Source organism: Lutjanus erythropterus, chromosome 6 (genome assembly GCF_056507025.1).
Source record: "Lutjanus erythropterus isolate fLutEry1 chromosome 6, fLutEry1.hap2, whole genome shotgun sequence".
Classification (NCBI taxonomy): Eukaryota; Metazoa; Chordata; class Actinopteri; order Lutjaniformes; family Lutjanidae; genus Lutjanus; species Lutjanus erythropterus.
In genome coordinates, this window is record NC_139322.1 from 16,367,878 (window position 1) to 16,392,843 (window position 24,966).

The 24,966-nt window shown below is 38.4% G+C and overlaps 1 protein-coding gene across 2 annotated transcripts in view; it reads right to left on the reverse strand.

The window, feature by feature from the left end:
* Positions 1-5,037: 5,037 nt before the first annotated feature.
* LOC146325092 (poly(rC)-binding protein 4-like) overlaps positions 5,038-24,966 on the reverse strand; it is a 66,078-nt gene continuing 46,149 nt past the window's right edge. Inside the window, exons 9-14 of one of the 2 annotated variants that reach the window (XM_084720895.1) lie at positions 23,339-23,410; positions 18,912-18,953; positions 18,742-18,817; positions 16,611-16,660; positions 9,241-9,410; positions 5,038-5,987 (exon numbers count right to left, since the gene is read on the reverse strand). In XM_084720895.1, coding sequence (XP_084577021.1) covers positions 5,642-5,987; positions 9,241-9,410; positions 16,611-16,660; positions 18,742-18,817; positions 18,912-18,953; positions 23,339-23,410 — 756 coding nt within the window. In that variant the 3' untranslated portion in view covers positions 5,038-5,641. The remainder of the gene's footprint in view (positions 5,988-9,240; positions 9,411-16,610; positions 16,661-18,741; positions 18,818-18,911; positions 18,954-23,338; positions 23,411-24,966) is intronic. The other variant, XM_084720896.1, reaches the window with a different exon arrangement.

Here is a 24,966-nt window from a genome sequence, read left to right on the forward strand (position 1 = left end):
AAATGTATAAAGATCTTTCACTTCAAGGTCCAGTGTGTAAAATTACAGGGATTTATTTGCAGAATAATGCAGAAATGGAATATTATACTCATGGGCATGTCTTCATTAGTGTATAAGCAAGTGAAAACAAGAATCATTGTGTTTTCCATACCTTAGAATGAGCTGTTTATGTCTACAGAGGGCACAGGTAGTCCATCATGTTGCATCACCATGTTTAGCAAACACTGGCTCTGGATAGAGCCTTTCTTGTTTTTTTTTTTCAAGCTTTGCCGCCACCGTAGGGTCTCCGACACACTTGGAAGGGGAGGATGAGGCAAGGGGTATTCAGTTGGTTGCAACCTGCAAGCTCACCGCTAGAAAAAAATCTTGCACACTGGACCTTTAAAGTGGCTATGATTGATATAATGATAACAATTAATCAAATGATAATATGAAATCAATGTGAAAGAGGTCGCTAGGATGGTGATGGATCTACAAAGAATTATCACCCAAATCTACAGCTTCTCTCAGCTTTATAGTGAGTTTAACTGATTTTTTAGCTGTTTGGCTGCAATGTAACCGCTCTGAGTCACACTCGTCACTCTCATAGTCTCATTTTCAGGCACAGCAGGCAGCTGTTTTCAGTGAAAAAGCTCTAAAAGCCATTGTACACTCAGGCTGAATGACATGCAAAAAAATCATATTGTGATTATTTTGATAGATATTGTATTATGAGTCATCATTTTAGAGGGAATGGTAATATTTGCACTTAATTTTCACTAAAGAAATATAACAACGACGATGGGGTGATTTTGCGTGGGTCTGTACCAAGCAAGCGGGTTCTTTTACATCTGAGGAATAAAATTTCTTTTTATCTGAGGGTATCCTTGAGCACCACAATGCTTCATTTCTAATGGTATGTCGTGTTACATTATTGCACTTGGCCATATTGAGATTTCGATAATATTTTGATTAATTGTTCAGCTCTACTGTACCTAACTAGCTGCTCACCACCAAGCAGACAAAGTTAACAACCCCCCCGGGGTTGGCAGAGACTGAAATCAGAGTTAAAACGGAATAATTGCTGGACTGACATTTACCAGGTAGCCAGAAAAATGACTCCTAATGAATGACAATGTTGCTTCATGGCTGCTGGATGAATAAGCAACTGTTTTCTAACAAATCTGCCATGGCAACTTCCTGTAAAAGGTGAGCACGGTGACCAGAATTATCATGGTTGCCAGTATTATCTTGGTGGTCTTAAAATGTGCCGCAAATATTTAAAAAGTACTGATAAACACACTGAAATCCTTTCAAGTGTTATATTGAGAATCTCTCAAAAATTTGAAATGGCATCATGTCCTTTGTGATGTGAATGTTTTCACTGATGGAAAAAAAAAGTTGCATACCGTCCTTGTGCGTCTGCCTCTGAGAGGCTGTTGCTAAGTTTGATTGATGCATAACAGTATTTACCTTGAGTTTTACAAAGCTCAGTAATCAAACATGGCTTTATGGTGATAAGTGAAATTTAAAGGTAATACTAATTGTCTGGTTTATGTTGAGAGTGTCATTTGTTTTGTCCCTAACATTAAGGTTAAGGTTACATTATTTAGCTTCAATAAAGGGAAAATGCTTCATAAAACCAGATATTGCAGTATAAAAAACAATTAAAAAAACATTAAATAGTTTACATGTGCAAAATATAAGCTTGAGGTGATAAAATCTGCCACCCACAGTCCTCACACTCATACTGAGACAAAATACAAGGGCATACTACTGAGCAAGAGTCCTCCTCCATATCGCCAGCAGAGCAGCATCAGTACTCCCTATTACAATACAGATATAGCAGCAGGCAGTATGAGGGGAGATGCCCTCCCCTTTGTTAGCAAAATGACCAAAATGCATTGTGCCTTGTTAATCTGTTAATCATTTTAATGTAGACAAACTGAAGATCGTTTTGACAACATTATACACACATTTGAAAAGTAACTTGTAACTATAGCAGTGAAAAAATTGTGTAGCGTAAAATGTTTCCCCCTGAAATGTAGAGGAGTGGAAATGTGAAGCAACCTGAAATAGAAAGAGCAAAATAAAGTACTGGTATGTCTGAATTGTACGTAAAGACGATACTTGAAGTGCTTGACGTGTGTACGTGTGTGTGTGTGTGTGTGTAACAGCATGTCAAACAACCCCTGGGTCCACCACAGAAGAAAAAAGAAGACGAAAAAAAATACAAACTCTTCAGCTGCAGTGACAGCTGAGGTCCCTGCTCTCAGCAGCTCAAGCTTCACACTGTCACTGATTTCACACTTTGATATTCAAATGCAACATATATTTTTGTTTTATATTTGATTTATGCTAATGCAGCTGGAGCTGGAGTGAAATTCTATTTGTTCATATTAAAAAACGCAAATGACCTGGTTTGTGTAGCAAATCTTTATGCAAAAACATGAATCTGCTTTAAATTCAATTTACACCATCTCAGTAATGAGTACTGATGTATGGCCTACAGGTGGCACAAGTGACCCATTAAGACAGATTCCTGCAGGATAGTTAGAAATTATCTTTTAACCTGTTTGAAAATTCAATATAGCACACATGAAAAATGCTTACTAGATAGATAGATAGATAGATAGATAGATAGATAGATAGATAGATAGATAGATAGATAGATAGATAGATAGATTTAAAAAGTCCTTTCATGGCCAAAGAAAATGAAAAATCTCAAGGCTCCTCCGTGTCAGATTTTAGCCTTGTCGCACGTTGGTCTCTGAATGAATAGCACTGAAGTTGTGGGCACTGAGTGTTTGTGTGTTTGCCTCCAAAAGCGAATGTCTTTGGTAACAATGAGGACTGTGTGCACTCTCAGTGTCTCTCATATCCATGATGCAGTCACAGAAAAAAAAAAGAGAGGAGTTAGGATGAAAGGATCCTAGCTGCCTCTCCAGAGGATGATGATGCTGTGGTGCATGCTGATGCAGATACTGAATTTCATTTTTTTTTTTTTTTTACAGCGTCAGTGTGGCTCCTCTCATTTTTCCAGCTCTTTCGCTCTCTTCTTTTTTTCATTTCTTCCTCACAAACTCGTCTGTGTTAAAGCCTCACTGTATGTTGTCTTCAGGGACTTACAGTGAGAGGATTCAGTATAATATTGTGCTCTTTCTCCACACACAGAGCAGCAGTATGCGAGCCTGCGTCTCGTTTTTCTGCACACTTACATGCATGTCAGTGCATTGCTTGGCATGCAGACAGAGATATTTTTTTTCTCTTCTGGGATTTTGCTCTGTCTCATTCTGCTGTTATTGTTTGGGGCACAAGAGCACAATGATGTGAAAAGCATCTCTCATAAATTCTGGCAACTAGAATGACAAGCTGCCATCCAGCCTGTGTTTGGGAGAAAACAAAAATAACCTGGATCTGGCACTGCATCTCTTTGTGTACACCGTTTCCCCCCTCTGCTATATTAACTTGACATTGATTTGGTTCAAATGCTGTGTGTCTACTGAAGCAAACGAACAGACTGGCAGTGTTTTGTGCTGCAGAGTGCTACAAATAAAGGTTGCACATCATTTTACAGTACACTAATGAGACATAATAATCCATACTTTTAATTAAATTAGACAGAAACTAGAAATATGTTCTTTATTAGACAATGCTCTAATTAGAGAATAAACACCTAACAGTACACTAAGATGTAACAAGTCGTACTTTGCATCAAAATATACAAAAACTAGATAATAATATATTCTTTATCAGACAGTATTAGGCCCCCTTATTAGACCACTACCACACTTTCTTAGAAAGAAATTAGGGAAACATTCCAACAGAACTGTACTGTAAATTAAAGTGTCTGCTACTATCCTGTCCATTACAACTGATCCCTCCAAAGTCCCGCCCAGTTTTGCTCTGTGCTCCAATAACAGCTAAGCTAGCTTGTTACCTGGCAAAACCTCGGTCATATTTCTCATTTACTGTTTCTTGTACTTAGATATGCTACATGCTAGGCTCATCTATGCAGAAAACACAACCGGATTTTGAAGAATATTAAAAGACCCTGCTTGGGGATTGTAATTGTGACATATAGACACATCTTGAAGGGACAGTTCACCCCCAAATCAAAAATAAATATTTTTTCCCCTGGCCTGTCGTGCTGTTTATCCATCTAGATTTTTCTTCTCCTCAGTATAATGGAGTCGCCTCAGTGCTTGCTCTTGGTGGGAACAACTGGCTTTATAAAGGGTATGATAAAGACCTGCTCTAATTGAAAAAAGAGCAAATCGGTGCCTTCAGATATCATCATCAGATTCAGATATATATGTCTGTTATGATTTGGTGCTACATAAATAAAGCTGAATTGAATTAGATGGCATTCAGCTTGTGGTGGATATACATTTGAAAAATTCAAAACCAGTGCCTCTTTGCAAAAATCATGACCCAGTTACTGAAGATAATCCACAGACCTTGTTGTAAGCAGTTTATGTAGAGAGCAGTTCCAGTACATTTTGAAAGTAGCTCCTTAAAACAGTTTTATATTATATATATATATTATATTATATATTTGTTGGTGCTTTGAGCACCACAGGATTAGTGACATAGTTCCATTACAACTGATATCTCCAATTCTGTGCGATTTACACCAGGAAATATCTTGATGGATAAATAGCACCACAGGCCAGAGTTATAATCTGTATTTTAGATTTTGGAGTGAACTCTCCCTTTGAGTTAATTGTTGTTAGCAAAACACTTCCTAACTAGCAAGCTAATGATAAAGACTAGCTCACCAGTGTTTTGCAAACATTAGCTATCGATGCTTTAACTAGCTAGCAATGTAGTGTTCGGTGTAGATTAGCTTGCTAGTTAGCCAGAGTTTCAGTACAGAGCAAAGCACTACCTAACTAATAAAGTCAAATCAGGGTCTAATACTGTCCAATAAAGAACATTATTTCTAGTTTTTGTCTAATTTGATTCAAAGGCTTGTTACATCTTATTAGTGTACTATAAAATAAAGTGCAACCCAAATAAAGGTAGCAGAAATATAAAAAATAGGTGACAAATACATCAGGAAACAAAGACTTTTAATAAATGAAACAATACTAATAAATAAAGATTAAACAAGTTGCACATTCAAAATAAAATCCAACAAAACGAACATAACACTGAACAGTAAAGTACAGTACCATAGCACAGATTATTAAAAAAAACAACCCCCCTCCCCTCCCAGACATTTACAAATTTTCTTAAAAACTTCAAGAGGCAAACATAGACATTGTATAAAAGCATCATACAGTAGAGCATTTGTCATCTGAGTATAATTTACAAATTTATTGAAGGATAAATACTCGTAGCTGATCTCTAACTTGAGACACACATGTAAAAACAGCTGTTTATTTGAACATGTGTGTCCCAGGTGAGGTTCCAGCCCCTCTTTTAGTGATCAATAACAGTGATGAGGTGACGATGAAAGCAGTCCATCGATTCATGGGAAACTCACAAATTATCTATAACCGTAAATAAGTTTTAATAGCTTTGTCCACATCTGCATTGGTCTCTTCTCTGTTGGTGCATCGTAGAATAAAAGTCAAAGAGCATCTCTGCCAGCGGATATGGCTACATCAGGCGTTTCGTGTGTGTGTGTGTGGAAGAACACTGCAGTTGTCCTTCATCAGTACGGAGCAAACTTCTGTCTCTCTGGCTTTTTGATGCAGTTGGCTGAGGAGATTTTGGCGGTGTAGGCGGCCAGAGTGGTGTGGGAGGGCGCTGCGGTGACGGCCACGGCCGGGGCGGGGCTGGACAGAGTCAGAAAGGGGACGGACTTCACCCCCAGCAGGCCGGAGAGGGGCATGGCAGCGTACGGGGTGCCCAGCATGTGTGCCGGGGTCAGGGCGCTCACGGCGGCCAGGGTGGGTGCGGGGGAGGCAGCTGGGGAGGCCGGCTGGGTGAAGGCCATGTTGAGGTCGACCGGAGCTGCCATGGTGGCTGCCTGGGCCGTGGATTTGGCTGTCTCTAAACTGTGAGGGGGGAGACATGGGAGGAGGGAGGACAGAGGATGGAGATTAGAGGATTATACTGTTGCTGCAACATGGGGTGAAGTTTCTTTAAACTTATTAAAGGGGAACTCCGCAGATTTTACACATCAAAGTCTGTTTACAGGTCCTGGGGAGCACACTGCATATGTGAAAAAGAGCTGCATTAAAGCCCTGTGTGGCTCCAGAGGGGGTTCAAGTGGTGTCAGTTGCCTCAAGTGATGTCAGTTGACAAGTCTGACAATGAAAAAGAAAAACTCTGGAGGTGTGGAGTTAGGCAGAGGTGAGGTTATCAGACCTCTGTAGCCCACCCCTCAGCTCTGCCTGAGGCTAATGGCTCCAGGCTACATTAGCTGCTACCACCATAACTTAGCCTGGGACCCTGACAAATCTGTGAGCTCATGTTTTATTTGCTCTGGCAGATACGCCTGGACACATTCCCGTTCAGACAGATTTCCACTCGTCCCTGGTCTTATCTGGCCAATAATCACTGTTTATTTAAAGGGCCAGTTCACCCCAAAATCATATTTTTGGCCTGTAGTGCTATTTATCTATATAGATTGTTTTGGTGTGAGTTGCAAAGTTTTAGAGATATCAGCCATAGAGATGTCTGCCTCCTCTCCAATATAATATGAATAAATGGCACTTGGCATGTGGGTGCTCAAAGCACCAAAAAATACATTTGGAAAATTCACAGTCAGACTCTTTCCAAAAATCATGACCCACTTATTCAAAATAATCCACAGACCTTTGTTGTGAGCAGTTTCATGTAGGAACATGTTTTTTCTCCAGTAGAATCTACCAGAATTACATTCTATTCTACTTGAAAGAAAGTAGTTCCTACATGAAACTGCTCTCAACAAAGTCTGTGGATTATCTTGAGTAACTAAGGAATGATTTCTAGAAAGAGACATTGATGTTTCTGATTTTTAAAATGTGTCTTTTTGGTGCTTTGAGCGCCACAAGCTGAGTGCCATTTAGTCCCATTATACTGGAGACAAGACAAACATCTCTATGGCCAATATCTCCAAAACTCTGCAACTCACACCACAACAGTCTAGATGGATAAAAAGCACTACAGGCCCTTTGAGATGTAACAGATTTACAACGACTGACGGAGGAAAGGAGAAAAGTCACTCGTCATGTTTCAAGTACATCAGGCTCCAGAAAGTCTGATCAAATTGTCAATCTAGGCAGTGCTGATCTAATATGAAACAAGATTCTGTTACTGCATTGCCTATATCTGACCTCGAATATTTTCCAAAACACATTTTAGTGCACTGCTTAGCTGTAATTTCAGGGAGTTTGTGACCAGGCTGCCATTTTTTTCCCCACTGGAAAACAGACTAATCACCACCCCAACCTGCATGTGGTGCACTACGACATTCATCCGGAGGCATTTTGCACTTGTTGATAACGTCCTTCAAAAATTGAAAATAAACCGAGAGGATCCACATTTAGGAATTAGTCTATAACACAGCTGAACATCAGTCTGACCTGTCAACAGTCAAGATGCATTTTGGGAAATGCAGTGACCATATTTTGACAAGGAAGAAGAATGAATGGATTAAAATAGATATCTCTGGTTTTGCTGCATCGATTTTGATGCTTTTTCCCCCCAAAAAAACTGTCTATCTTGAGTCAGACAATGTTATTGAAGTGCAACGCTAAATCAATGGTGCACCTTTTCAAAATGTATTGATGTTCTCAATGTGGAATAGACAACAACGAGCTGAACAAATAAAGAGCACAGACAGGAATGTTAAATACAAAAGAATAAATAGATGTATATATAAATGACGTGTACAATACAAATACAAACATGTATTTAAACTGATGACACTGTTCAGAAGTCCACTGCATTACTTCCATTTGAACTGTAAAACATGATAGATTTTCATATGCTTTCTATATCTGTGATTGGTGCTGACATCACCTTTTTACACAGCACTACCCAAGAAAATCCCAAACAAGTCTGTTTATTTTGGTTACGGTTTGTTTATAAGAGGTCTAACATAGCTACTGCCACGAGGGAGGAGGAGGCTGCAGATGAAACAAGCATAAAAAGATATGAGTTTTATTGTTATTTTATTGTCGACTGACTATTTTCCAGTTGTAGCACTGTTCCGTACTATTTTTGTACAGGCTTTGTAAGGTTTTTATCTTCTTAAAATCAGTGTATGTTTCTCTCGCTAACTCTTTCCTGTCTTTTATATATGTGGAATGGTTTTTATGGTTGCAGCATGGATAAAGTCCAATCTAAATTTTACTTTTCAGCACAAAAAAATAATCTTTTTTCACTCATGGCCCATACAACATTGTGTATAAAACAATAATTATTTATTCTATCAAATGTGCAACCCCTGTTTCAAGCAAATAGCAGAGTTACCACTTCAATACATACTGTGTTTTAACTCCTAAGAAAAACAGGTAAGGACTTTCACGTTTCATTTTGCAGTAAGTATCTTTACTTATACACAGAGCAGCAATGGTCCTCCACACCTGTGGGATGCCAAATTGAGGAAGTGACGCAAATCTCATCAAAACACAAAAGATTAATGTGGGAAAGTTATTTTGTTCCTCCTTTTTTGGAAACAAGTGATCAAAAGTACTGGAGGGAGGTTGCATAAATCATTGCAACAACCTCAAACACTTATGATAAGACAGGTCTCTCCGACTACAGGGTATATCTCAACAGGAATTATTGTTCTCCACCACTGGGAGAGTCAGACAAGACCTAATTTTACTAAATGGTTTAAATAAATGAGTCTTGTCTTGTTTGAATCTCTAATGTCAACGACTGACTCATATTTTAAACTATATTTTTGTGAAAATGTGCAGCTCCATTTCTGTCGTGTTTTATTTGTGGTGATTTATTCTGTGTGTTGGTTTGACTCATTTTATTTGCATGAACGTCTTTCATATGTACAGATTTGTTCTGTTGTGTGTTCTTTAAATAATTCGCCACAAGATTTTGTCTTGTGTTGCATTATTTTCTTGGTGAAGTTAATTAAAAAAAGAGACCAGAGCTGCACTGCAAATACTGAATTCCAACCAGACACCGCTGCTATGTCGTACAATACAACCAGGCTTTTACTCATTCCCTCGAGGCCAATTACCCGCAGCACAAGGACATACCTCATTATCACTTATCACTCTATAGCATGACCTTTGACCCTTTTAAACCAACGCATTTCTCCTGTGGTGATTCATTAGACTGCTGTACACCGAGCCTTACCAGGAGGTAATGAGGTACTGGGCCAGGTTGATGCTGACCAGCGTTCCTGTGATCGTGACATGACGGTCACTTGTCCCGTCCAGCTGGCTGCCGATCTTTATCTGAGCTCCTGATACCTGCCTGATCTCGTTGATCTTAGTCCCCTGACGGCCGATGATCGAGCCGATCAGCTGCAGGACAAACAGAGGCAAGACAGATCTCTCAGTTTGATGGAAAGATGAATGATAATACTGAAGAGGAAAGCAGTGGACATCTTTTACAAGGAAAGAATTCAATACATTATTTTACTGCAAATTATTTTAACCCAAATGTCATGCTGTTTGTTAGCTTGCTAAAAAAAGAAATTCTGTTGTTTGCTAGCTAGCTAAACAGTTGGTTAGCCTAGTTAGCCTACTAATGATGATTAAGCAGAGAATTATTTTGCTCAGTCCGTCTCAAAAAGGCCGACATTAAAAAAGTTCCTTAAGTGTTTAATTCTGGATTTTAAATTGGAGTTTAAAATTTTGGTGATACAATTTAATCTGTGTTTAGAGTAAAAAACAAACCCAGGTCTGAAGAAGGGTTCAAATGTAGAATGTATGTATGAAAAAACTTTGGTGCAACATAAATTAAAGTTTAACAAGGATTTACTCAGGGTTAAAAATGAATTGTTGTTGGTGCAACCCAGCCTCTTGGTTGGTTGCTGATTAACGTGATTCTGACAGGGCAAAAGTAAAAACACTGGAACTGTTGAGCTGACATAATGCAGACCACTTCAAATATTGCGATTACATTGTCTTCAGTGGACTGGTCATCTATCATGCATGTCAAAAGCACTTTTTTCCCCCCTCGAGTCTCCCTTAATTGCTACTGTGTGTGCACCGGTAAAAGAGACGAGAGAAGGCACATTTGCCTCTCATTAATCTGAGTGGCTAAAAGGTTATTGATTCCTCAGAGTGGTGATGACTTCCCAAACAAATCACTTCCCAAACACATGCCAGCTAGATGCATCTCTGCACTAATGGAAAACATAATGGGAAAATAACTCAAATATATAATGTACAGTCCCATCGGCTTGAGCGTTCCTTCTGCTGAGAGTAGATTAGACAATGACATGGGTTTTATTGCGTTCCAAAATACATTATCACTTTTGTTGTGGTTTCATTACCCAACCTGGACCCCTGCCTATTAACGCCAATAGATATTTAGCTCAGGGGTGCGTATCAGCTCAAGTGCAGGGTGTCAGGGCTCAGTGACAGGGTTATGGCTGCCAGATATGTAGTGAGTGGGACAATGATGAAGCACTTGTAGTGTGTGCGTGTGTGTGTGTGTGTGTGTTGGCAGCTCAACTGACACATAGGTAGAACCACACACACAAACACAGTGTCCGTGCTGCGCCGCTTGTTCCTGCATTCACATTCCTTTCCTGAGAAGTAAGCAGCCTGTTTCACGATGTCTGATTTGTCACACAGCGACCTGGTTGGTCTGCCTGGCTATTATTGGCTCAGTAGTTTATTCAGGGGGGGTAAGACACACACAGAGCAGCCAGCCTGAAGAGCAACTCTAGAGACAATGGCCACTACAGACCTCAAATCACAGATAACGTCCCTCCCCTCCCACTGAGACCAGGAATCTCCACTGGACTCTGGGCTTTTAAACCAGCTGTCAATAGAGCACAGCTGTCAACAGCTCACCCACTTTGGTGAGCATGACCTCAGACAAGAGCATTCCTGTATGAGTGACCATAAAGGGACAGTTCAGTTCCAAAAATCAAATATATATATATACATTTTTCCTCTTACCTGTAGTGTTATTTATCCATCTAGACTGTTTTGGTGTGAGTTTATCTGCTCTGTCTCCATTTTGTTTGCAGTTTTGTGCTTGAAAGAAGTACAAAGCAGGTTGCCTTCAGCCCCAGTTCATAAGTTATTTTATACCATTTATAGTGTTCGTTATTAGACAGCAGGTCAGCTCAATTTATGTGAATTATTAATGTTAAAATACCCTCCCCTCCCAGCTGTCTTTCAAGTGGGCAGACTGTCAAACCAAACTCCATTCTAAAAACAGGTGTTTTATGGTGAGGTCATATTTTTCATAGTGGTCCCACCATCACTAAGACTCTTTTTAGATTCACTTTGATCAACAGGACTAATCAGCACACATGTCATTTACTCAGTAACATTATTGACTAACTTGTCATGAAGTGTTTGCTACAGACGTACACACACTGGCTGGCCCGGCACTACAGAAATTGTTTCCACCAGAGAAAAATGACATATGTGGTACATACCAATGAGCAGGATAGATAGGGAGAGCCATAAACAAAATTTTCAAAAAGCGTTGTGTTAAGTGTCGATTATATGTGAATTATTTCATAAGTAGAGCCCGTTTCCATTATCAGTTTACCCCAAAATCAAATATATATATTGTGTGACTATTTTGGTTCTTTTACTACAAGAGAAGTACAAATCAGGTCGTCTTTAGCCCCTGCATTATTTTATGCCATCTAATATCTTCATTATTAGATGGTAGGTCAGCTCAATTTATGTGAATTATTCATGTTAAAATATCCTCTCCTCCCAGCTTTCTTTCAAATGGGCAGACTGTTAAACCAAACTCCCTTCTAAAAACAGATGTTTTATGGTGGGGCCATATTTTCTTCACAGTAAAACCATTAGTTCCACCATCACTAAGACTGTTTTCTAATTCACTTTAATCTACAGGCACAATCAGCGCACATGTCATTTACTCAGTGAGGTCACTTTTTGCCACAGATGTACACTACACCTACTGACTGGCCCGGCACTACACCGACAAACACACAGCTGAGCAGGATAGATAGAGGGGTTACATAAACAAAACCTTCAAAACGTGTTGTGGTTTTGTTTATAGAGTATATAAGTATATTTCAAAAGTGGAGTCAGCTTCTATTATCAGTTCACCCCAAAATCAAATATACATGTTATGTGACTATTTCGTCTCATTTTACTACGAGCAGAGAGAAGTACAAAGCAGGTTGTTTTTTAGCCCTAGTTCATAAATTATTTCATGCCATTTACAAATTATTTGATGCCAATTATATTCATTATCAATATTAAAATACCCTCTCCTCCCAGCTGTCTTTCAAGTGGACAGACTGTCAAACCAAACTCCATTCTAAAAGCAAGTCTTTTATGGTGGGGCCATATTTTTTACAGCAAAAACATTACTTCCACCATCATTAGGAATCTTATGAGATTCACTTTGATCTGCAAAAATAATCAGCACACATGTAATCTACTCAGTAACATTATTAACTAACCTATGATTAAGTATTTGCCAAAAACCTACATTACATATATTGGCTGGCCCACCACTACAGAAATTGTTTTCACCAGATGAAAATGATGTATGTGGTTCATGATAGATGCAGGGACATAAACAAAACCTTTAAAAAGTGTTGTATTTCTGTCTGAATTATTTCAAAAGAGGAGTCGGCTTCTATTATAGGACCAGTGTGTAATAATTACAGGAATTTATGTACATAAATGAGATATATTGTATTATATTATTATTATATTATATATTATATTATTATCAATCAACGTAAACTCATAATCTATATGTTCCCGTTACTTTAGAAATAGCCATTTATAGGTACATACGGTCGGGTCGATTTACGGAGATCATAATCCTGCGCCTTCTACGGCAGCGCAGAGCGGACACGCTGCACTAACAGTGAGTCTTGGGAAGTCCATGGCGATCTTACGTAGACGCCGCAGCGTAAACACGGAAGTAGACGGGGAGGATAGACGCGGGTGATTGCTGGCAGACCATTTAGCGTTGTGAACCTTGACTGGCACAGTTTTGACAAATGGAGGATCATACATACACTGTACCAGAACAAAAAGCAGCGGACAGTGAATCCCCGTCATCCAAGAAGCGGAGACGCGAAGAAAGTAAACACACGCATGACAGGAAACGGCAAAAACACGAATCAACATCGGCATAGCGTTTACACGATGGAAATCGCTGATGGAGGACAAACGTTTTCACAGTGACGCCGAGGTTGCCTGTTTTCTGCTGGACAGGTAATTCATCCTACACACATAATTGTAGTTTGTTGTGAGATAGCTTTCGCTCGCCATTTTGTCCGCTGACGGCCACCGTACTCTTGGTGAGAGAGGGGCGGTGTCGGGGTAAATCCTCTTAGATGCAATCTAAGGTTTGAACGCTAGATGCCACTGGAAATCACACCCTTCTCCTTTTAATGTAAATTTTCAATCATAGTTTCTCTCAAAATAAATTAATGGTGGGGACAACTTCATAAACAATTTTTAAAATGTAGAATTTTTGGGGTTTCACAAAGATTCAAGTTTATCTAAAGAAAAGAGTAAACTGTCTCAACAAAAGACGACAGATTGGCAAACCTTTTTTTGTTAGTAAATTCGAAAAGTAATTTGACTTTGACTTCAAACTCAGAAGTTTAGTTAAGTATTTATTCTCTACAAGTGAAAGAAGATGTGTTTAATAGAAAATTTGAAAAACGGATTAGGTTTAGAAATAAAGATACTGTCATTGTATACTGTTATTGATTATATTAAATTATATAATGCTTTAATAAGCAAATAACACAACAAAATTCATTATTGGTGGTTAACTATAACCTCCCCTCCTCTTTTTTGTTGTACTTTTATATGTATAAAGACGATAAAAACTAAAGGGATGAAATAAAGTGAAATGATGGGTTTTCTCAACTTTCTGTGTACAGTGTACATGGAACTGTCCATAACAAACTCTGTGGATTATCTTGACTAACTGGGTCATGACTTCTGGAAAGAGATATAGCTGTTGAGTTTTTCAAGTGTATCTTTTTGGTGCTTTGAGTACTAAAAAATCTAAATCTCAACAACTCACACCAAAACAATCTAGATGGATAAATAGCACGAAATGTAACAGGAAAAGTATTATTTTTGTGGTGAACTGACCCTCTAATAACACAACCAGGCTAAATGACACAGGGGACAGTGCAGGTATGCTCACTGTGGTGATTATTTTTCCTGAGCATACAAATAACATTAATGCAGTGGGGTGCTCCTGCTCTTCAGCTTTAAGTGGCCTATATATTGTTGCGTTCCTGCTGAGGCAGTCATTTGAAAGGACACATAGGAAGAGGGATGGCATGGTGAGAGTGCAGCCATTTTTCTTCCGGCTAAATCTTCCTTGCGCAGAAGTACAGTACAGTACATACTGCTGACAGGGTGTAAGCAGTTTCTCAATGCGTCTGTGTGTGTGCGCACAAGCCTCCTTTAGCCTTCAGTGTGTGAGCACAGAGCTGGATTGTGTGGTCGGACTGTGGTCGGCCTGAGGGGGGACAGAGGGCTGAGGAGGCTCAGTCATGGCTATAAGTCCTCTCTTCTGGAACAATGGCTGGAGCTCACAGCTGTCCCTGTCACGTATAGCACTGGACTCCCTCATTCCTCTGATGCATTGTGCCACTTGCCATGTGGGGGTTTACTGTTGGAAAAAAAAACCTTCAGGCATTTTAGAAATGTTGTTGAAGGGTTGTGGCTGTATTCTATACAGTACAGTGAGACCTAATCAATCCAGTTCTTGTTTTTCTTTCTTCTCTCTATTGTGAAAGCAAAGACGGCAAATTGAAAATCAATTTTATTGCCTGGAAACTGCTGCTTTTTCTTTGCAGATACTTGTAATTGAAGGTGTATTTTGAACTGATAGCAGAAAGCTTTTCAGATCATGAATTCCACATATATTCAAGGGTGGCCTCCTCCTGTATTTCTCATATTGTTGAAATTCCATGAAAGGACCAAAGAAAAGTCAGTGTGTTTAATATGGGCAAGTCACTTCCATTTCATTAAAGTTACAGTTATTATAAAAACATATGGTGCAATAACTTTATTGTTTGCACCAGTGCGCCTGCCACACATCATTCAACATCACTGAGGAAATTATTTTGAGGTAAATTACTATTTGTCATGCTAATGAGGCTCTACAGACAGACAGAGAGTGTCGTAAGCTGACTGTAAAGCCACCTGAAGCAAATTGTGATTTTGGGCTATATAAATAAGATTTGACTTGCTTGTTACTTGGCTAAGTAGCTGGCTAATTAGCTTCACTAAATTACTGACATATGTCCCTAATTATCCACTTAGCTATTAGTTATCCAGTCTACTAGCCAGCTAGCTCACAGCTAGTTAACATTAGTGGCAGGGTAGCTGACTAGTGTGTCGGGTGTTATTTATTATTTTATTTAATTTTATTTTGCTTCTTCTGTTGTTGTTACGTCTTTTGTTCCCACTGTTTCGTTCATTTGTTGGCTCTTTTGAATTGCCTGACTGGGTGTTTGTAAGATTGCTGTTTGCTGAAAAAACAACAACAAAAAAAACAAATTAAAAAAAACAGAGGAGAAAATGAGAGGAAAGAGGAATGAAACTTAAGAAAACCTGTGCATGAGTTAATTGGGATGTATAGGTTTGATTTTGTATTTTTTTTGGTCTGTTTTAATGTGACTTTGGTGTCATGTTAGTTTTGTGTTTATTGTTTTGCTTTGTGTTCTGCTTCACGCCATGCATTTGTTAATTAATCATTTTAAAAATGAAACTATTGAGAGAAACAGTCAAGGATTGTTTGCTCTCGTCTTTTCATAGTATATGAATTTTTAGTATTTAATTTTCTGACCAACTGCTGGATATAAAAGCTGCAAATGAAATCATAAATTATAAATGGCTTCATAATAAATTTCACTTCAGAAGAGGAGCTTTCTTTCTCTCTTAATGAAACCCAATAGGAAGGAAATTACACCAATTAATAGCCAGATGCTCTCTGTCCAAACCAGCCAAACCTATAATACTACATGTAAAGTGATCATCTGCAGGAAAATGTAGCCTGGTTTTATTTTGAAGTGAATCTAAGCATTCGTTGTGATTTCCACTCTCAGATTGGAGAGACGTTTCATCAAACCCTGGCGGAGGCTAAGTGAGGAGGGAAAGGATTTTTGTCTGTTTTCTTATTGGCTGTTTTGACAGCAGACAGCCTCTAAGTAGGTCAGGGAACATGAGAGGATTTACTGAGCACTCATGGGAGTCACTCTAAGACACTGCAACTGCAGCCCAGACAATAATGCGAAGGGATCCATATCAGCTAAGAATCCCTTTAACCTTGGGTTAGTCTGGGGTTAGAATAATGAGGATAATTAGTAAGTTGCCAACATGTCTCTCGTCTCTTTTGAAGTCACACCAGACGTCTTTGCAGTTGCAGCAGCAACCGCATCTGAAGTCACCTGCTCCTGCGCTGCGTACATGTGAGATGATTTCCTGTTTTTTTTCTTGTTGTTCAGATGGGAAAATAATAACAACATGAAGAATAAAAAGTTTTGAGTTGCCTCTCCTTACATCATTGGGAATAAGCAGCTCCTGAGATGTCTGAGAGTTGGAGTCCATCCCTGATGAGAGAAAATACAAGCACTGACTAAATAAAATTGACATATCAGACATTTTAATATTCATTCAGCTGCACACAAACCGCCATTGAGATGCTGGAAAAGCCCTTTGAGCGGGGAACTGCTAGATATAGTAAAGCAGTTAATTTCCATTTTAATGGACTGATGTTTAACACGGCACTCATTCTTTTCTTTCCCCCAGTTCTCTGACTCTGCGGAACGTATCATTTCACATAATAGTTTTCTATGAGAGAGCTATAAAGCCTCTTCTCCTCCTTCCTCACTGATACAAGCACATAATCAGTGCGGCTAATGACGGCGAGCTTTTACTTCTCACGTCTGAAGGCAGGTTGGAAATCTGCAGCAAGCTACAGATGGAGGAGCAAAGATAAAACTCTGCAAGCTGCTTATGTTATTTAAGATAAACTGTTTAATTTCACCGTGTGTCAGTTTGACTGTCAGAGCAGCGGCACATAATTGTGCCATATACTGGCTAATTCTGGGTACGCTGTAAACAAGGGTCGGTAGTAACAGAATACACATAATCAGTATTATGTGATCAGATTCCCAAAAAAGTAACTATAATCAGCACAGATTATAGTTGAACAATGTGTAATTTGATTGTAGATACATTGTAAAGGACAACTTGATTGACATTTTTATTACATCTTTAAAATATAAATAATATATATATATATAAATACTTTTTTCATGATAAACAATACTTTATTCACTCATGAAAAGTGCATCTGACAGTTTCTTAGATAACGGCTCCACAAAAAAGAACCCCGTTCAAAATAGAGGTATTTAACAAGAAAAAAACAAAAGAATATTTGTCGAACTGAATTTTTATGGCTACATCCTTTTTTTTTTAATTTTGAAGGAATGAAGTAATCCAAAATTAATTCAGATGTATTCAGATTAGAATACTTTTTTGGTAATCCAGTGGATTACATTACAAATCGCAAAAGCTGCCATCAAAAACTATCTAGTCCCTTATAAAATATCTACATTTTGAAAAAAAAAACAAGTTGAGGCAATTCAATAATGATTCAAAACAAATACACTTTTCTAGTCAAATAAGCTTGATATTAATTCAGTTGTACTTGAGACAAAATATAAAATAAACAAACCTGATATTTGGTTGAACCAACAATATGCAATTGCTGGAACATAAGTCAAAATAGTTTTCTAGCTTCTGTGTTTACTTCCTGGTTTTGTGGTCTGCTGAATATGTGCAGTAGTGTTTCCCCCTTTGCTCCCGCTCAGCTTGTAGCCTTCACATTGTGATGACATCATAAATTTTTAAATATCTTTTTGTGGCTGGAGGAAGGTTTCACAAATACAACAACTCCATGGATCAAAAACTCACAATAGAAAGAGTCAAAATTGACCTTGTTTGTAGTCTGAGGTGTCCTGGCAACAGTTGGGCAGATGGGGAATTATTTTGCTGAAATACCTCCAGTGGCTACTGGGACAACTTGGAGGCAATTCGAGTGGCAATGCCTTATCTAGGTTTATACTGTATTTTACATATATGGTTTAAAACAATGCGTGCTAGAAAGTCTGCTGACATGCACATCATGTTTCACTGGAAACTCAATTTAATGAGTTGACTGAACTCAGTGCTCTGAAAATAAAAGCTAGAAATATTATGTTTAATTGACTTGAGTAAATTGTACATTTACCTTAAAGCTACTACAGAGGACTTTCATATTGTGTTGATTTTGAGGCCACTGCGGACAGTAATATCCACAAAATATTATGTCAAAAATAAAACAATTTAAATAAAAATCTCATCCTGCTTTCTTTTAACTGGCCTACATATGACTTACTGTAACTTTGGCTGGAAAAATGGCTTGTTTCATTGGATTTTAAGACAGATCCGACATGGTGGCAGACATCAAGAATCAATTTAATCTTCTCGCCAATGTTCTTGTTAACTTAAGTTGGTCATAGAGGCATCAGTATTAAAGTGAGACTGTGTCATAACCAGCTTAAAACTCGTTGTAGTAGCTTTAAATTAGCGAGAAAAGAAAAGTTCCTGTATGATTTTTACAGTGTAATATTGCTTCTTTACATACCAGGCATGATAGTCGAAGCAGGCTGGGCGATTGGACTCAGGCCTTGCTGCACTGACAGCTGATGCAGCTTGGCCAGCTGTGAAACAGAGAGCAGAAGTTAATGCAGTGTGCACTAAACCGTAAGCTACTCCTGTTATATTACATTATAATATTTCCACAAACGCTCATACCTCTGAGTGTGGAATGCCATATTGGTTTTGCAAAGTGTAGGCCTGAAAGAGAGCGAGCATCCTGCATTAGGTAAATTACAGCAATAAAACATCACACACAGGCAATAAATCTGCCGCCTCTTAATGGAAGTGCTTCACTGTCAATACACGCCTGTTTTTCAGAGTAAGAGAAATGAGTGTTTATAGTTCAGCCCTGGACTTATACAGAGGAGAGGCACTGAGCCAACCGACCATATATTCACCACAGTAAATATACTGACACACTTCTACTGGTCTCTATTAGGGGTGTTGTGATGTTATATTGATACTGTGACGTGACTATTTCATCTTAGATTTTCAGTATCAGTTTATTTATGGTACAGTTCTCCAGTTCCCTAAACTCATATTCTGAATCTAATTCATTTCTGAAAAAAGGGACAAAATGCACAATAAACAAAGTTATTTCACTGAGTCAAATCTAATACAGATATCACAATAATATTGCTATTGTTTAATTCTTTTGGCTACAGTTAGGGCTGCAGCTAAAGATTACGTTTATGTTGGTTATTTGGTCCATAAAATGTCAGAAAATGGAGAAAAATGGTATTCATGATGATATCCTCGAATGTCTTGTTTCCCTCCTAACCCAAAGAAAATTCAGTTTACTGGCATAAAGGAGTAAAGAAACCAGAAAATATTCACATTTAAGAAGCTGAAATCAGGAAACTTTTACTTTTTTCTTTAAAAAACTATTTAAACCATTCAAGTGATTATCAAAATAGCTGCAGATTAATTTAATAATAGATTCATAATTGATTAGTTCTAGCTCTAGCCAGGATAATCGTGTTGTGAAAATCTGATATGATGGCAGCCCTGGTCTCTATCAGTGCAGATATCTTAGATTTGGTTTTATTTGTCCAGGTCTTGAGGTATCCGTCGCTGAGATTTTTACATCTGCCCCAGTACAGTGCAGATAAGGTAAAATATTAAAACCAACACTGAACAGGGACATCTTCTCTCCAGACACAGCTGTTGTTTATCTTTTTTCTTTTGTGTGTGAGTGGGTTTTACTGAAATCACTTTTTACCTCCCTATTGTTTGGGGTCCCACAGACCTCGGGGCTTTGTGTGTAAAACTAACAATAATAATAATAATTATTATTATTCAGGTGAGGGGCACATTGCATGGGTCAAACAGTCTCAGTAAAAAAAAATTAAAAATGCACGTCTCCTTCAAAAACACCTTGATGAAGGCCTGTTGATACACATTCGTCATGTTTAACCCTTTTTGCCATAAGGGAATTTTAATTGTATACAAACTGTTCAGTGTTTTTATTGAACTTATTTAACATTATTATTTTAGGAACTATGCCTGACTGATATTTTTTTAAACTAATATTTTTTTTTAAATTGCACCCTCTGCAGTACTCCAAAGTACCCTTAGGGGGTACTAGTACCCCCATATTAAAAACACTGCCTCGATACATAAGTGACCATTAAGCATTGTTATTACACCAAATATGAAATGTTTCATGTTTTATATTCTATTGCCTATCGAAGAATAAGTATTTTCTTTATTTACAAAAAAGTAATTAACAGACATAGAAACATACAATTTATTATCCTAAATAGTGACATCACTTATATTTCGGATTAATTAGACTCCAGAAAAGTTTAACTTTATGAACAATCTGTAAAGCTCTGATAACAGAAATCTAAATATACTTATTTGGGATTTGGGACAGAGTGGTGCTGCGTTAATAGAACTGTCAGCATAAATCACAGATACGTGGCAAATTAAAATCCATTCCATGTTTGACAGCTGTGGTCTCTAAGACCCCAAACGGAAAAAAAATACATCATCAATCAGTCAAAAACATAGTTATGAGCTAATTTTAATAAAATCAAGGCGTATCAAGGGTATAAAACGATGTAAAGATGGCCAGGGATCTCCAGAACCTCAAAGAGAACATTAGAACTCGTCAGTGCTCTGAGCTTCACTAACAAAATCCCCCTCACCTTCTCTGTATTGGGTAACAGACACCTGAAAACTCAAATATCTCAAAACCAGAGGACATAAAAGAGGAGCTAAAAATATCTGCATGGCTGGTTACCACTAGAGATGAGTGAAAAATGCGTTTTCTTTTTCTGTGCTTTGGGTGAACTGACCTTTACAGGATTTCCTAAAAGCATACTGTACAGCGTATTACTTGCAAATGGTTCCTATTTTATAACAGATTATTTGAACAATCCTGCCTGTTGGTGGCATGTAATGTAAAATTCAGTGTGGAGGAGGCCAGTGCCAGTGTCTTCTTTGTATCTTTCTCAAAGATGTAACATGATTGATTTATGGTAAATAATGAATACCATCTTTAATATTTGACCTGCGCAATGCTCAGTCTTTTGCCTCATTTCTTTCTAGTTTTCTATCTCGCTCATTTTAATTTCTCACATCGTCTTTATCTCTACCTGCAGCATCGCCCATCCCCCAGTTATCTTAAATAATGCAGACTCACATATGTTAACCCTCTTTTCTCTCATTGAACACCCCACTTTAACTTCATATCTATCTATCTATCTATCTATCTATCTATCTATCTATCTATCTATCTATCTATCTATCTATCTATCTATCTATCTATCTATCTATCCACTCTAATTCTGCCTGACGCCAGCAGTCTGGCTACTATTACCAGTCCGTCCTATATGGTCATAAACTTGAGAGGGAAGCCCAGCCCCCACAATGCATCAGTACATTACAGCTGTGTTTATATTGGAAAGCACAAAACACCGCAAATTAGTCGCAATAATCCTGTCATTTACAGCACGAGTGATCTAAATGGTTAACTCTTTATATTTCATTACCCACAATTACATTTTTTGTAAATCCAGGGCTCTGATTTGTCAGAGGCTGCTGCCGTTTCCATTCTGATATTATGACAGTATCTGCTATTGCTGTCATGGGAGGAATATTCCTAAAGCCGAAGTGTTTCTGGTGCAGAGCTAAGCAGGCAGGACTAAAAACAGAGAGCTGTGGCGGTGGTGGTGTGTGATGGCATCATGTTTCAGGAGGGGTTATAGCTCTTATGACAGGGTAGAACAATAGCAGCAGCTTTACGCTCAGCTGTTGTTTTTAATGCCTCAGGCCAGATGATGGACCGTGTAAATTTGGACATGCCACACACATAACCCCTCACTCAGATCCCCACACAGCCCTGAAACTCATTCCTGTCCTCCACAACGAAGTTTGAGATCAATGTTTGAAAAATGCGAGCTGATTACTGGAGATTTTTTTTCTATTCGAGACAAACAGAGATTACTTTAAGGGGAGAGTTTGGGTATTTTGAAGTAGGGTTTGTATGAGATGACACATTTTACCAACAAGGCTGAGAAGCACCACCTTATATATGATCACAACAACCTTTTCATGGGCATATCCTCAAAAAGGACAAGAGAATCTGTTGGGAGTTAGGAAACTATCCCCCAAATATATGGAAATGAGGCTGATTTAAGAAAATTATGGTAGTTATGAATAAATAACTCAGACACTAATCTTACTCACCTACAGATGGAGAATGTTAGGAAGCAGTTTGAGGGTATGTTTATGATATTTTCACCACTTTTCTGGCAGGAAAATTATGTTATATAAGCAATTATATATATTGTTTTGGTTTATATAATGGCAGTTTCCAGAGGTTTGTTATGTCTTTTTTGTCTCGTTACGTCTTTTACATCTTTTACAGCTTTTTCATCTGGTTACATCTTTTATGTTGTTTTTTTTGTCCTCCTACAGCTTTTTTACTTTTACGTCTTTTATGTTTTGTTACATCTTTAACATTGCTTTTTGTCTTCTTACGTCTTGTTTGTCTTCTTACGTTTCTTACGCCTTTTATGTCTTGTTATGACTTTTAAGTCTTGTTGCATTTGTGTTTCTTGTCTTATTCTATGTTGTTTTTCATCTCGTTACATCTGTTTCATCTTCTTACGTCTGTTGTGGGCGATATGCACAGATAGATACACCAAGGAATTGTCTTTTCTATGTATTTTTGTTGCATCTATTTAAGTTAAAATCAGTCATGATGTTGAGAAGGCAGCTCGCAATGATGCAAAATACAAATAATCAATATTTCCACTCAAATGCATTAAAACTGAAGTCATGAACAAAGTATTTGTGCTTCATTACTTCCCACCTCTGGCAGTTTCCCAGAAAAGGCTGTCTGAAAGCAAGGTAAAGCAGTGAAAATATTCTAAATATAGCATACACTTAAACTAATATTGATTTTTTTAGGTGGCTAAAATATGTTCAGCTGCTGACCCTGTTCGCAGCAGTACATTGTGTAGCATTAAACCATCTACTGCAATTATTACACTGACTATGGCTAAGTACCTCATACAATCCCACTTAAAAAAAAAAAATCCAAACTATCCCTTTAATGATTGTCCAGTTACCTGCTGGAGGTCCAGGCCACCCTGGGTGACTGAGTACATCGGGTGGGGTGCAAATTCTGACGCCTCGAACACCTACAGACACACATGAACACACGAGAGAAGCACAAAGGGAGAATATTCAGCTCATTACTGAAATTTCTTCATGTTTTTAAAGTCCGCGCAGTCATTATTTTTGCTATGGGAGTGATGATTAGCGAGAGTAAATATGTGCTTACCAGCTGGAACCCTCCACGGTAAATTTGATGTAGAAATAATGAATAAAAACTTCCAATTTCATTTTTTTTTTTCTGTGGGCTTTCACTACAGATCAAATTTAGTCTGAGATGGGCTCTCGAGGCTGAATTTCTGACACTTTAACACACCTAACAGGCTTATAGGCCATGACTCATCCGCGGACCCTTTCCCCATTCCACTTCATTTTCTCCTCTGACAAATTATACAAACATCCCTTATCACTGTGCCGCCTTCATTAAAGCCATCTCCCACTGACCAGGACCTCGCCCCGAGTTTAATTTGATAGCTTATTATGGGGAATATCAAAAACACAAAGCCATTCCATAAATTGACCAGAGTCTGAGGCAGCACAAACAGTGTCAGAACTGCTGACAGCTATGCAGAATATCTGGCTGCTGCTGTAGCCAGAGGAGACGGCAGGTCTCCAGTCTCACTCGCTAATCTTGTGACTTGCTCCATGGGAGGGTGGATATCTGTCCCTTCTCAAACAGTGGCATCTACAACACTCAACCCCACCCTCACACACACACACACACACACAAACACACACACAACACCCGATCCCCCACCGAGGAGCACCTACATGAATCTTGTTTCCCCACAACAGTGAGCTAAGAACTTCAGTGAAAGATCTGATCAATACCTTCTTCATGTAAGTTGTGAAGGTGATGGTGTCAGACCCAAATGCTAATCCAGTAGTTCTCAAACTTTTTAGTTCTGCTAGCTAAAATATCTTTGCAACAATGCAGTATTGAAACCTGGAAATGAGAAGTTTTAGAAATTTTCCCGTTTTGTTCTGCGACATAAACTACGTCAGTAAATACCCCACTCATTAATTTTGAAGGTTATTATGTGTCTTAAAAAAGGCGGTTGCTAAAAAGTGGCTAAATTAGGCTACAAAAGTTGTCAGGAACCATCATTCCAGTTGTTGGGAATCATCGAACACTGATCACTTAGTGGTGGTGACATGAAGTCATGTGACCGTGACAGTAAGGTGTAGGGTGGCGGGTATTTATTGTCAAACATTAGCTTTTGACTACTGGCAATCGCATTTGTGCCTCAAAATCATAAAAGTGGTGTTCTTTTGTGAAGATTATCATCATCATCATAATCATGAATTTATTTTCCGCACTAATCCAAAAAAATCCCTTTGGCTTTTTCCCGAACAAACCAGAGTGATGGCGATTTCCAGATTGGTCTACAAAAATACGTCATCCCTGCAGCATTATAGAAGATGGATTTATATGAGATATTATACAGAGGTTCATGCTGCCCAGAGGATGAATCTGTCAGTGATTCCCTGACTCGTCTGGTGCCACTGGCAGGTCAAACTCTTTCCTTATCGTCTTTCTAGAGCCGCCATGTGGTTGACACTTGCAGTTTTGAAATGTCTT